General features: G+C 43.4%; 1 protein-coding gene across 3 annotated transcripts in view; it reads left to right on the top strand.

Annotated features, from left to right (window-relative positions):
- The window catches only part of SSBP1 (single stranded DNA binding protein 1), a 141,853-nt gene that overhangs the window by 49,318 nt on the left and 78,676 nt on the right, over positions 1–13,859 (top strand). For all 3 annotated transcript variants that reach the window (XM_085652013.1, XM_085652014.1, XM_085652015.1), the window contains exons 3-4: positions 11,167–11,227; positions 11,758–11,898. In XM_085652013.1, the coding sequence (XP_085508139.1) occupies positions 11,167–11,227; positions 11,758–11,898 (202 nt within the window). The remainder of the gene's footprint in view (positions 1–11,166; positions 11,228–11,757; positions 11,899–13,859) is intronic.

The raw sequence follows: 13,859 nt of genomic DNA, 5'->3' as shown, positions 1-13,859 counted from the left end.
ATACCTAGGAAGGATAGGATCCTCCATCCCCAGGCTGACAACACGCTCCAGAACCAACCGGACCAAGTCCAGGTGCCTGGACTCTGGTGTATCTGGCTTATAATCTTATGAAGGCGAGTTATGGCTTTATATACTGACGGCGAGTTTTCTGGTATGAAAACACAGCAACTTGATCCGATGACCCTACAAGCTCCGCCCCTATCAGCCAGGCTGACGTCAAGGACAAGACGATTTTGAAGCACAACAATCCGCATAGCAGACTGCTCTTCTGTTAAATTGCCTAAGGCGGAAGTAGTCTCGTTTACTACTGCTTCAAGGGTTCTAGTTAATCTACGTATCAGCTTACTATTAGTGACTGTACCTATATAGGGAAAGAAACCTTTATTGAAATCTGTATATTGTTCCCATGCCGTTTCAGTGTAGTCGACAATCGGGAGATCTCTCTGCTGTCTATTGTGTACTAAATGGGTATTTCTGTGATAATCAGGAGGCGCTAGGAAAACAGGTGGCAGAAGGATTGCTATGTAACAGGTACCATCCCAATCTAGAGGTAGACATATATATGCGGTCTGGCCACATATGAAGTAAGAATGACGGGAAGCTCTAAATGTAGATTTGCCTTGATCACTGAATTTTATTACAGTGGTGCATTTACTATGGCCCATGTGTATGGAACCATTCTTTCTTACACATAATTCCCCTTTAACTGGGAATACTGACATAGCGGGCAAGATTGGTGTGGCTTCGGATTCAACATTCAGGATCATGAGGTTAAGTGTAAAATTTCCTAATCCATATACATCATTTTCTAGATCAGTTCCTGTTCTTTTGGGAAGTCCCTCCTTGTTAGGGTAGCAGACTTTAAGCAACACTAGGTTCAGGTTTCCCCATACCCAGTTGTCTTGATAAACTGCGGAATTTGAATCTAGGGAATTAATCAAACTAAACCATGCTCCGCAGGAGCCATTGTGTGTGAACGGATACGGAAAGAGGGGCAAAACTCCCTTATAGTTCTGATAGGGAGGGAGTCGGCCACATATCCAACAATTTGTAGCATTGCTGGTCTGATGGGAATGATGTAACATACTAATGAATGTGTTGTTGCGCAGCGCAAATCTATAGGACAACTCATGCGGAGGTAATTCACTAAAAGAATGTTCAGCGGTAACATTGTAAGCACGTTTAGAAATAGGGTAATACATATGCAGCAATATACTGAAAATGATGATCAGAAGACTTAGAGAAAACAAAATTAATAATGTTACTGTGCAGTGACTACGAAGTGATTTACAGTACGCATGTTTTTTCAGCTTTTTCTGTCTATTTCTCTCTCTATTTTGGTCTAGAGGATACATGTCAGAGACAAATTCAACCGATTCACCTTGGAGAGGACTTAAACAATCAAATTGTCTGACTTGCTAGACCTTAATTTTAGTTTATAAAGTTCAGTTTTCATGGGTTCAACCAAGGGGAGCTTTGAATCAGTCTGTGAGGGAATACAAGGCTGAGTGTTCATATCGGTCGGTAGTCCATAAAATTTCTTGATATGACTCGAGTGCAACCATCCTTTACGTCCCTCGATCTTTACGGCTGTCCTTGTTGCTAGTAGAACAAGCTTTGGCGATTTCCACCTAGGCTCCAGTTGGGTCTTCTGGTCGAAATTCCGTACCAGAACCAGATCACCTGGAACCACGTCATGGGGCTTCACCTCAGTGTTATCGGGAAAAGCTGCAGCTACCTGTGAACGACAAGATTGTAGTGCAGACATCAAGGAAGCCAGGTAATCTGTCAGCATATTACAGTCAACATCAGTGATTTTGCGAGGTATAGGCGTCCCCCACATATTTGGTGGTCTACCGAAGATCACCTCGTACGGGGATTGCCCTGTTCGAGAATGTGCTACCATTCTCATGTAAAAGAGTGCAACTGGTAAGGCTACTATCCAATCGACACCTTTTTCTCTACATATTTTGGACAATCTAATTTTCAGAGTTTGATTATGGCGTTCCACGAGACCTGCTGCCTCAGGATGTCGGACACAGTGGAATTTCCATTGGTAGCCTAACAAAAGTGAAACGTGTTTCATTAATTCGGATGAGAATGGCTGGCCGTTATCTGAGTATACAACACGTGGCAAACCATACCGTGGGAAGAATTCTCGAACTAACTGTTTGGCAGTAGTCGGGGCAGTGTAATCTGAAACCGGGTAGGCTTCTGTCCAACGGGAAAGAGCACAGACAACTACGAGAACATATTTGAATCCTCGACATTGTTCCATCTGGATATAATCCATCTGGAGGACTTCAAAAGCATGATCGGGAGGTTGAAATCCACCCTGCTCTACGGGGATGCTTTTACCTGGATTAAACTGACAACATATCATACAGGTACGTACTTTCTGTTTGGCTGCTGCTCGCAAGTGTTTGTTGAACCAAATGTGTTGAATACTGTCTAGCATAGCTTTTTCTCCTAGGTGCGCTGGACTGTGTATTGTGTTAATGATGACTTGAACCATGGAATCGGGAAGAAACCATATAGATTTTTCCTTCGTCATCCATCCTTGATCCGTTTGGATCCCTCCTAATTCAGTCCATTTCTTTATTTCTTCTGGTGTAGCATGTGTCTGTATGTCAATTATATCAAGGGCGGGATCCTTAACTGTCATGCAATGTGTTGGTGTCGGAACTATTGTCTTTGTCGCATCAGTTGTATGAGTCTGGTTCTGAGCAGTCTGTTTAGCTGTTCTGTCAGCTAGGTCATTACCCTGAGAAATGATATCGGTAACTTTTGTATGAGCTTTGCATTTCATAATCGATATTGCAGTAGGTAGATGAATCGCGTCTAATAGGGCTTGAATGAGGGGTCCGTGTTGGATGTGGGCACCGTGAGAAGTTAAATAACCTCTCTCTCGCCACAGTACGCCGAAGTCATGGACGACTCCGAATGCATAACGTGAATCTGTGTATATGTTGACTTTCTTATTTTTAGCTTGAATACAGGCTTGTGTCAGAGCGATGAGCTCTGCTGCTTGAGCTGACAAAATGTTAATGCAATTTGTTTCAATGACTTCAGTGTCTGTTGTGACTGCGTAAGCGGCCACTAACTCTCCTGTACTTGTTCTCATACATGAACCATCTACATACAATGTCAAGTCTGGGTCTAATAAAGGGATATCTGTCAAGTCTTGTCTGGGTTTTGTCGTGATAGTAATGACTTCAATACAATCATGTGCTAATGGATCTGTTCCATTTACTGGCAAAAGTGTGGCAGGATTTAACGTATTACAACGTCTGATTTCTATGTGTGGCTGAAACAATGTCAATTCGTAACCGGTGAGTCTCGCTATAGTCAAGTGTTGTGTTTGTGTGCGGTTCAAGAGAACCTCTACTGCGTGTGGTACTTGTACTGTCAATTGATGTCCTAACACTATGGCATCGCTTTGTCTGATTGCTAAAGCTGTTGCTGCCACTGATTTCAGGCACGCAGGAAGAGCCTGAGCTACTGGATCTAATGTACTAGAGAAATAAGCACATGGTTTGTGTGATCCTGCTTGTTCCTGAGTGAGTACTGACAAGGCAGTACCTTCGCGTTCTGTAACAAATAGTGTAAACAGTTTATTGTAACATGGTGTTGCTAAAACAGGTGCTTGGCATAAAGCTTTCTTTAAGTTTTCAAAAGCATGTGTATGTTCTTGAGTCTAAGGGAGGACAGTCGGTGTGGCGGCCTCCTGTGTTGTCAACTGGATGAGTGGTTTTGCTAGAAATGCATATTGAGGGATCCACTGCCTCCAGTATGAAGTGAGGCCTATAAAAGCCCGCACCCCCTTTTGTGTCTTGGGTGGTGGCATGTTAGCAATTAACTGGATGCGGTCGGGTGTAAGCTGTCTTCCCTCCTTGGACAGCGAGTGCCCAAGGTAGACAACTCGCGGGACACAGAATTGCAGCTTAGAAGGGGACACCTTGTGCCCCTTGTCGGCCAGAAATTTTAAAACCGTCAGTGACGCTGTTTCACATTCATGTTCGCTTCGGGCGGTGATCAACAGATCATCGACATATTGAAGCAAGGCAGTGTTAACTGGCATGTGGATACTGTCAAGTTCTCGTTTTAGTGCTTGGCTATAGATGCTGGGGCTTTCTGTAAATCCTTGAGGTGCGCGTGTGAATTTAAAACTTCGTCCATTTAAACTGAATCCGAACAGATATTGACTTTCCGGATCTATTGGGACGCTAAAGAAAGCATTCTTGAGATCAATTACAGTGAAGAACGTTGCTTCTGAATCAATAGCAGTTAGTAATGAAGAGATATCTGGGACCACAGGGTATTGTGGTACAATACATTTATTTAATTCGCGCAGGTCAATAACTAATCGATATACTGGTGATGCTTTTGGATCCGTTCTCTTAAGAATCGGAATTATCGGGGAATTGCATACATTGGAGTCGGTTTCGACAACCACTCCTTGTGCAATGAGTTCGTCAATGATTTGCAGTAAGGCTGCAACAGCATCTGGTGGTAACCTATATTGTCGCATTCGTGGTAGTACTACTCCTGTTTTTAGTGTGACTCGATATGGTGTAATGTTCATGCAACCAACATCAGTGGGGCCTTGTGCCCATAAATGCGTAGGTAAGCTCTGCAGCCGGTGATCCATGTCTCTGGACACGTAGTGACCTTTAAAATCACGTAAAAATAATCGTACTCCTTCCGGAGAACAACATATTATAGCTCCTAGAGCTTTCAATGTTTTTATACCTAACAAGTTTTCTGGACATGATTTAGTAAGCAATAAATCTGTAGTTCGTGTCAATGGACCAACCGTAAGTGGAAGGGGCTGTGTTACGTCATTAATTATAGGTTTTCCTGAGAATCCAAGGGAAATATTTTGTGAGCCTGAGAGGGGTGCCCCTGGAACTTCACTGCGTCGTATAGTTGTTCTGCTTGCCCCTGTATCAAGTAAAAACTTTCTGTCTTCCCCTAATAGTTCACTATGTACATAAGGTCCCTCTTGATCTACAGGAACCTCAATAAGGGGTAAGCCAACTTCCCTCTCTAGGCTATTTCATGTGTATCGCTGATAATCAGGATAATCTGCTTGTGCATACTGGTACATCTGTTGCGTTGTCGCTTGTGTGGCAGCAATAGGCTGCGCTGGTGGTGGTGCTACGGTCTGTTGTGGAGCTGCCTGTTGCGGAGCTAGTTGTTGCGGAGCTGACCTATGTTGTGCATGCTGAGGAATTTGTTGTTGATTCTGATCCTGTCTAGGTGGACGTGGTCTTTCCTGAGTTCTACCCGTGGCGATATTATGTTTCAAAACTGGACAATCGTGTATATAATGACCTTGTTGTTTGCAATAGTTACATGTCCCTTTAACTGGACCTGTTGAATCACCCTTTTGGTGACCATCAGCTGGAACTGACTGAGCAACAAGCATTTTCATTTTTGTATCTTTCATACGTCTTTGTTCGTGTTCTTGTTCTTCTCTAATTCTATTGTGGTGATATTGTAACATCTGTAACATCTGTGACGGGGTGTTACCCTGCCAGGTACTCTCAAATTTCAATACTCTATTCTTAACTTGCGGTAGGGAATTTTCAACTAATTTTGTCACAAACAAATGTGGATATGACTCGCTACTTGCTTTTATGCCACTATTTATACCAAAACATTTTTCAAATCGGGAATAGAAATCACTAGTGTCTTCATCTTGCTTTTGTTTACAGGCTGAGATTGCACCCCAGTCCTCCTTTTTCGTAGTTAATAAACGTGGCAGTACCTGTACTAGTAATCCTGGTAGTGCTGTAGTCTTTTCCCCAAGCCCTGCTCCTGCAGCTCGGGCCTTTTCTTCGTTTTCTAATGCTGTCCAATCTATCTTTTGGTCTCCCACCTCCCATTCCTTTTCTTTGAGTTTCTCGTAAACACCGGCAGGCATTAACACTTTCAGTATTTTCATAATGTCGGGGTAGGTATACTCTCCCATGAGTAGCATGTCTTTTATCTCACGGTGGAAACCTGCTGGATCCTTGTCATGGCTGGGTACTACTTTCTTCATTTCTAGTAATTCAATTTTAGTTATAGGCGTGTACACAAACACGCGTTTAAAGGTATTATCTTCACCTCTGATTGGGTGTACTTCGCGTAACGGATTCAGTCTATCTATGTGATACATTTTTCTTCCCATAGTGGGAACTGGAACGTGTTCTGGGCACACGAAAGTTATATACTGTTTTCGAAATTCTAGAATTTCTTTAATCAAATCAGTACCTGACCCTCTCCATTTATTCGTGAGTAATTCGGTCAATATGTCAGGTAAGGGTCCAGGATCGGAGTGTTGACTTTTATATAATATAAGGAGGTGTTGAATCATGTATATACTAGCTAAACGCTGTTCGTCTGGGGCGAGATTCAGAAACGTGTGTGCTAGTGCATCTTCACTGTATTTGTCGGGACTGTCGGCCCATTGTACTGCTGACCTGGCTAATTCTTGTTCATCCATGGAATTGAGCATATGGTACCCCCTTCGGTCTCGGAGTAGGTTATCAGCGGCTTGGAATAGGTGTTCAGGGGACCTTGTATTTAACATAGGGGTTTGAAAATGTCTATTACATTCTGGACGTATCGGACATATCGGATCATTGAAGCCTCTAGTATTATTATGGGGTCTTCCTCTACCTACGTAAGCTATCGTTTCTATTTGTTCTGATTCTTGCTCCTCCTCTCCCTCTGATTCAATTCTGTCTGCTTCTCGTCTTTCTTTATGTATTCGTTCTACTTCTTTGCGGATCTTTCGGCACATAACTACTATGCATGACTGTTTATCATGTTTCTCTTCTGATATGTTCTGACCCCATTTGGCAAGTTTTTGCATGGTATCATGATCTGCCCCAGGCCTGTCTTGGTTCCTGATCACGCAGTTTATGAAAAAACGTAGTAGTTGTCTTTGTACATCCACTTTCTGGTACTCCATAGCTTCGTTAATACTTTCTGGGCCTCGCCCTGTTTGGACAAAGTGATATATATTGTCTAGGTGCTCAACCATTCCTGGTATCGTCATTAAATACAATGTAGCCCGTCTTATACGTAGTGATGATATTAGCAATCTGTCCTGTTTACCTGGCACTGGATCGTATCTACAATCCACAAGATGTTCTCTAAACATGTCGGATGTCACTAGATGGGGTGTACGTTGAAGTGCTAAATCTCTAAGGGTCTGTTTATTTCGTGGTGGTGTGGCAAACATGTCTGTCGTACCTCCTGCAGCACCGTCTGAGGTGCTGGGCAAGAAAGGATTTGTTGGACGTAAGATGGAAATTGTAGATGCGGGAAAAACAGTAGAAACGGACGGACCTGTTGAAACTAGTGCAGGAGTTTGGTGCTGCGGAGATACAGACGGATGCTCTTGGTGTTGAACACCATCGGCAAGCGGTGTGTGTGGTATGGTATTAGCATACTCGGGAGCTACGTCATCTAAATAGGAGGAAAGGAAAACGTCCTTTGCTGTTTTAGGATGTGCTTTTGTCGGGAGCAATGGAGGAGTCAAGTCTTTTGGTATTTCCGGGGTAGCCTTAGGTAATCCTTCGGCCAGAAGAGGATACATACCATTCATAACAGTGTTTCTTTGTCTATCTACTTGTTCCGATTTAACTCGGGTACCTTCCTCTATTAATACATTTTCTCGGGTTTTATTCGAATTCTCCCTACCTTTCTCTTCCTGTCTGAGCGCCTTTTCTGTACGTCTATATGATTCTTTACGCCATAATTCAATGGCATCTTTCTGTGACTGTCTGGCTTTCTTTTTCCATAATTCTTCTTCTACTCTCATGATGCAATCTGCATCCCAGGTCCCCGCTGCGGGCCATCTTTGACTCTCTGGTAAATCCTTGGTGTAGTCCACCCATAAATCAAGAAATAACACGGCATCTAGGCCATGCTTATGATACATAAAGTACCCTGGAGTGTCCCTAGGTGGGTTGGGAACAGCTTCTTCGAGTACCCCTTTTCTAGTTTTGATCTGTCTTAATTTCGAAAAGAACGGCATTTTTAGATCTGGTTACTTAATCTTAAACAACCTTAATACAAATAAACACAATAATGAACAGTCATTCATACCACAATGTATAGAACGTATAAAAACATTTAATATTTGACATTTAACGAATAATGATGACTAATAAGAAACTAGTTACTGACATAATACTAACACTAAATAATACTTAATTATATGCAGGACATACTAGATATACTGCTAAACAGTACAGATACACTGCTGAAACAGTGCAGACCGGATTTGTGTACCCAAACCCGTCTTGACCGGCACAGACTATGTGCACGTTTAAATGCCTCCCCGGCAATGGTACTCACCGGGTAGCTCGGAACGGAAGGCCTCGGAACTGAACTGGACCGGACTGGACTCGACTCGACTGGACTCGGAACTTCGGAACCTGGTGGGCCTCTGTATACCTCGGATCTTGCTCTCTCAGCTAGGCTCTGGTCGGGATACTTCGCACTTCTCACCGCCTCGTCTGGGTGTTGATCGCAGCCTCAGTCACCTCCGCTTGGCCGGAGGGAGATACAGGAAATCCTGCAGGTACGCGTTTTTGTCCGTTCAGCTGTGGCAGGAGACCGGGCCTGCAACGCACCTCCGGCGCGTGAGATGAGAAAGTGTCCCTGTTCGGGCGCCAATTTCTGTGGTAAATATTTCATTACCGGTACTATTTTTTATGCGGTAAAGTCTAGTAAGAATAACTCAGTAAATATAAGAGGCAGAATCCGTGGTATTAGAGGTTCTAAAAGGCTTTATTCCTCTACAAAGGAAATACAATTCGAATTGCAGGCTTCACACTCCATCACCATGAGGGTTCAGGAAGGAAGGCAATACATTATTGACAAGTAATGGTATTTATATGGAAAGCATTACATTAAGACAGATGCAAGAGGCGTAACAGCTGATAATACAGATATAATACACATACGTAACGAAAAAAGGCGTAAACATGGGTGTAACTAAAATACGTCATTAAACATGATGTCACAAGTGGGTGGATCCATAAGAGAATCCTGCAATGTCAGCAGAAATATTTGGCAGAGATGCGTGCGCAGCCGCATGACGTGTGATTGACGTGCAACTAGAGGGTGAAGGGGACTTGACATTTAGCTCTACATGTGGAGACAGAAGTCTGGGGGGTCATGTCAACCTAATCCCAAATCATATCTAATATCTTATGTTTAAAGAACTGTATTATCCAAAAGGAAAGGTCTCTAGGATGAAATCTATTCTATACTGACTGTTAGTGCGTGTACAAGCGTCTAAGTGTCTACATGAGATGCGAGGGGGCAGGAATCTTCCATGGTAACAGGGGCTATGAATTACTTGCATGAGGACAGTGAGGCCTGGCCCTTTGCACGGTAGCTGGAAGAATGTTTACCTAAACTACTAGACAGGAATGCATCGGATGAGGAGCGGAGTAGATAATCTTGAAGGTGAAATACAGTTTTTGGCAGGCAACAGGCTGGATCAGGCACCGTTAGCCGCGCAGGGAGTAGGACAAAGTTCATGGATACAGATGCATGCTCGGACTGGAGCTTTCAGAGGCAGAAGGCAGGAAAAGGCTTGATGGCAAAATTCAGGGCCTACTCGCCTGAATCTGTAAAATGTGGAAAGTGAACCACATAAAGTCGGTGGCCTTTCATACTTAGGAATGAAATATCTGACCCATTCATGGTGGATCTGAAAGAGGACATGTTGACGGTGGACGCACATGTATTTGCGTCTTCATAACTAGAACTGGAGGGAACATACATGTACTTATAGCATGCACATGGAGCCGTTGGGGTCTACGATAGGGGACATAACTGATCACAAAATTCATATTTCCTCACTTGGACAGTTCTTGTGTATTGCCTGTCTGGGTGATGCAGGACCCTCCTTTTGTCCTGTCAGACCTCTGTCCCCTGTTTTTTGGGGGAACAGGGCCTGCTTCAAACTGGATTTTAGTGTTTGATGTGAAAAATCACTGGTCTTGTAATTTCCTTATGATTCTCCCACACGCCCCCAACACTCAGAGTCCAAATTTGGATTGGCCAAAGACTTTAGCCATCTTGGAAATGTGGTATCCTGGACCTGTTTGCAGTAAGGCAAACAGAAACCACTGAAGAAGCAGATCAGGTTGCCCCCAGGAACTTGGGAAAGGGCCAGGAGTCGTCCTCATCAAAAAGCTGGTGCCAGGCATCAATGTGGAACCCCAAGTTTTCATCCTCTGAACACTTATTGGACCTGTAGAAGAACAGAATAGGACTAGACCTGTTGTTTGTGACTTCAGAGGAGCCCTGAAGTACTGTACCTGCCCCCACTTATACCAGGGCAAAACAAAATAGATTCCAGGGGTCAGTTGAATGACCATCTAAGTGGCTACCTGCACACCACAAGCTTCAAGAGGCTTTTTTCCTGTGGTGCTCAACTGACCAGTGGCAACAGTACTTGGATTGGACTTTGATGTTGGCCTCTGCCTGATACCCCGATAGGCTCCAAGTGCCCTCCCCTGACGTCATGGGAGTCATAGAAGTGTATTCCTGTGTGCTTTTTGGGACTTAGTAGAAAGGTCAACGTTTTACTTGAGAAAAGTGACAAAGAACCTTTCTACTTTGGAACCTAGAAGCTTTTGGACTTCCAGACTTTCACCGGGAGAGATTCACTTCTATTCAGATCAGGGCTCCATCGGGTCGGCCTCAAAGCGGGCCTATGTCCTAGTCAACCACTTCCATAGCCTATCATTGGCGCTTTCGTGCTTTGTGGCTGTATTTCTACTTAAAACTTAGAAAATAAATCATATCTCCAGCTCCATTTATTAGATTTTGTTTTTTTGTTGTAATCTTGTTTATTAAAATGTCATCTATTTTTTTAATTCGGTTTTACTGCTTGATGTTTTCCCTTTACAACTGTTCTGGTACTGCAAAATACTTTACACGTTACCCTAAGCTAAGGTTGTCTGCCTTAGCTACAAAGGGGTTGACCCTGGATTAATTTAGTGACTTTGATGGTTGACCCTGAGAACAGGTGTGATTATTCCTTAAGGTGGACAGTCACCCTCCCCAAAAAATAATCCAGTTTCTTACATCAGCCAAGTGTCATGTTCCTCTTTCACTAATCTTGTACCCTTTCTTCTGATACAGATTTTTCGGCAATTTACCAGGCGCAATCTGAGCGATGCAGCTTCCCTTGTTCTGGAGAGATGTAAGTAACCCATCTCTAACACCAAATTTCACTTCAGTTGTGCATCTTGGACATCATTAAGGAAAAGGATAAATCCTGTTTAGTCACAGCTCATCTTCTAAAAGTGATCTGCTATCTGCCTTCAGAGAATGTTGAGATGGTCATTAGGGTCCAGATATAATATGTGCCTCTAGTTATCCCATCATGCCAGTAAGCTGGTGCATCTTCATTAAGGCTTTTTGGGGCCTTGCTAGAAGCAGGGTCACACAGTGTGTTGATGATGATGGGTGGGTGGGTGTTGAAACACAACTTACCATTACTTATAGACCCCTGATTAAAGTAGAGGTCAAATCCTGTGTGCATGTTTTTTTTGTAAATTTATATTACTTAATCCTGCAATTGTACATTAAGCCCTCGGAGTACATCTATTAATCAGTCACTAGAACTGCATGCCTTCTCAAGCGAGCTTACTTCTTCACACGTTGATTTTACAGGAAAGCTGGTTCTGTTCGGTTTCAATCCCCCTGATTTAATTTACTGTACGTTTGCAGCACTGAACCGGGTGCAGCTACTGGGCAGAGTAGGTCAAGATCCTGTCCTGAGACAGGCCGACGGCAAGAATCCTGTGACCATTTTCTCTCTCGCCACTAATGAGATGTGGCGGTCGGGAGAAGGAGAAGCCTACAATACAGGTAAATATTGACAGAATACAGAGGCTGAGCCCCTTCCTCCTTGCCTCTCATCTGCGGGTATGTTTATGTCTAATGATGACTTTCTCCTCACTGTTTCCATACTCTGAATTTCACGCAAGTAAAAAAATGACTCCTGATTTTCTTGAAATGGCCTAGTTAATTCTTCATGTATTGGCAAATTTGATTTATTCAGATTTAGATTTTATGCCTTCATGATCATTATTGGGCATTGTCTGGTAGCAGGACCTGACCCATTATGTGTTTGTCACCAATCGTGAACCGTGGCTGCTACTGTTCTACCATATTTAGCTAATATGCCATATATTGGTTTGAATCTGTGATGTGGTGAATGTTTTCTTCCTATTTTTTAGACCAAGTTAATCTGGTTTTTTGTATATATGTGACTTGTTGAAGTACCCTGAAGACTGCAAGTACACCAATAACTTGGTTATATATACGGACTGCTACATACTCTTGCTGTATTCTTCATAGAACATTACCCCAATCCTGCAATGTTAGATGTCACAGCACTGTCGTTGTGGGTTCCAGTTGAAGACGATCACTGATCAATGTTGGATGTCACAGCACTGTTGTTGTGGGTCCCAGTTGAAGACGATCACTGATCAATTTTGGATGTCACAGCACTGTCGTTGTGGGTCCCAGTTGAAGACGATCACTGATCAATGTTAGATGTCACAGCACTGTCTTTTGGGTCCCAGTTAAAGGCTATCACTGATCAATGTTGGATGTCACAGCACTGTCGTTGTGGGTCCAGACGATCACTGATCAATGTTAGATGTCACAGCACTGTCGTTTGGGTCCCAGTTAAAGGCTATCACTGATCAATGTTGGATGTCACAGCACTTTCGTTGTGGGTCCCAGTTGAATACGATCACTGATCTATGTTAGATGTCACAGCACTGTTGTTGTGGGTCCGAGTTAAAGGCGATCAATGATCAATGTTGGATGTCACAGCACTGTTGTTGTGGGTCCCAGTTAAAGACGATCACTGATCAATGTTGGATGTCACAGCACTGTTGTTTTGGGTCCCAGTTTAAGACAATCACTGATCAATGTTGGATGTCACAGCACTGTCGTTGTGGGTCCCAGTTGAAGACGATCACTGATCAATGTTAGATGTCACAGCATCTAACATTGTGGGTCCAGACGATCACTGATCTATGTTAGATGTCACAGCACTGTCGTCGTGGGTCCAGACGATCACTGATCTATGTTAGATGTCACAGCACTGTCGTTGTGGGTCCCAGTTGAAGACGATCACTGATCAATGTTGGATGTCACAGCACTGTCGTTGTGGGTTCCAGTTGAAGACGATCACTGATCAATGTTGGATGTCATAGCACTGTCGTTGTGGGTCCCAGTTGAAGACGATCACTGATCAATGTTGGATGTCACAGCACTGTCGTTGTGGGTCCCAGTTGAAGACGATCACTGATCAATGTTGGATATCACAGCACTGTCGTTGTGGGTTCCAGTTGAAGACCATCACTGATCAATGTTGGATGTCACAGCACTGTCGTTGTGGGTCCCATTTGAAGATGATCACTGATCTATGTTAGATGTCACAGCACTGTTGTTGTGGGTCCCAGTTAAAAGCGATCACTGATCAATGTTGGATGTCACAGCACTGTCGTCATGGGTCCAGACGATCACTGATCTATGTTCGATGTCACAGCACTGTTGTTGTGGGTCCCAGTTAAAAGCGATCACTGATCAATGTTGGATGTCACAGCACTGTTGTTGTGGGTCCCAGTTGAAGATGATCTCACTGGTCCATGAATACAGCATTCATGCAGTTAATGCATCTCCACTCTAAATTGGTAAATATAAATACCCTCAGAAACACACTTGTCCTAAAAAGCCTCTTGTGTTCTTGAGTTTCAAAGAATTTACGGACTGTTGTGCAGACCAGCTATACTCCATTGGGCAAGCGAGGATAC

This window comes from Triturus cristatus, chromosome 4_1, assembly GCF_964204655.1.
Source record: "Triturus cristatus chromosome 4_1, aTriCri1.1, whole genome shotgun sequence".
Lineage (NCBI taxonomy): Eukaryota > Metazoa > Chordata > Amphibia > Caudata > Salamandridae > Triturus > Triturus cristatus.
This window is presented reverse-complemented; position numbering and strand designations above follow the sequence as displayed.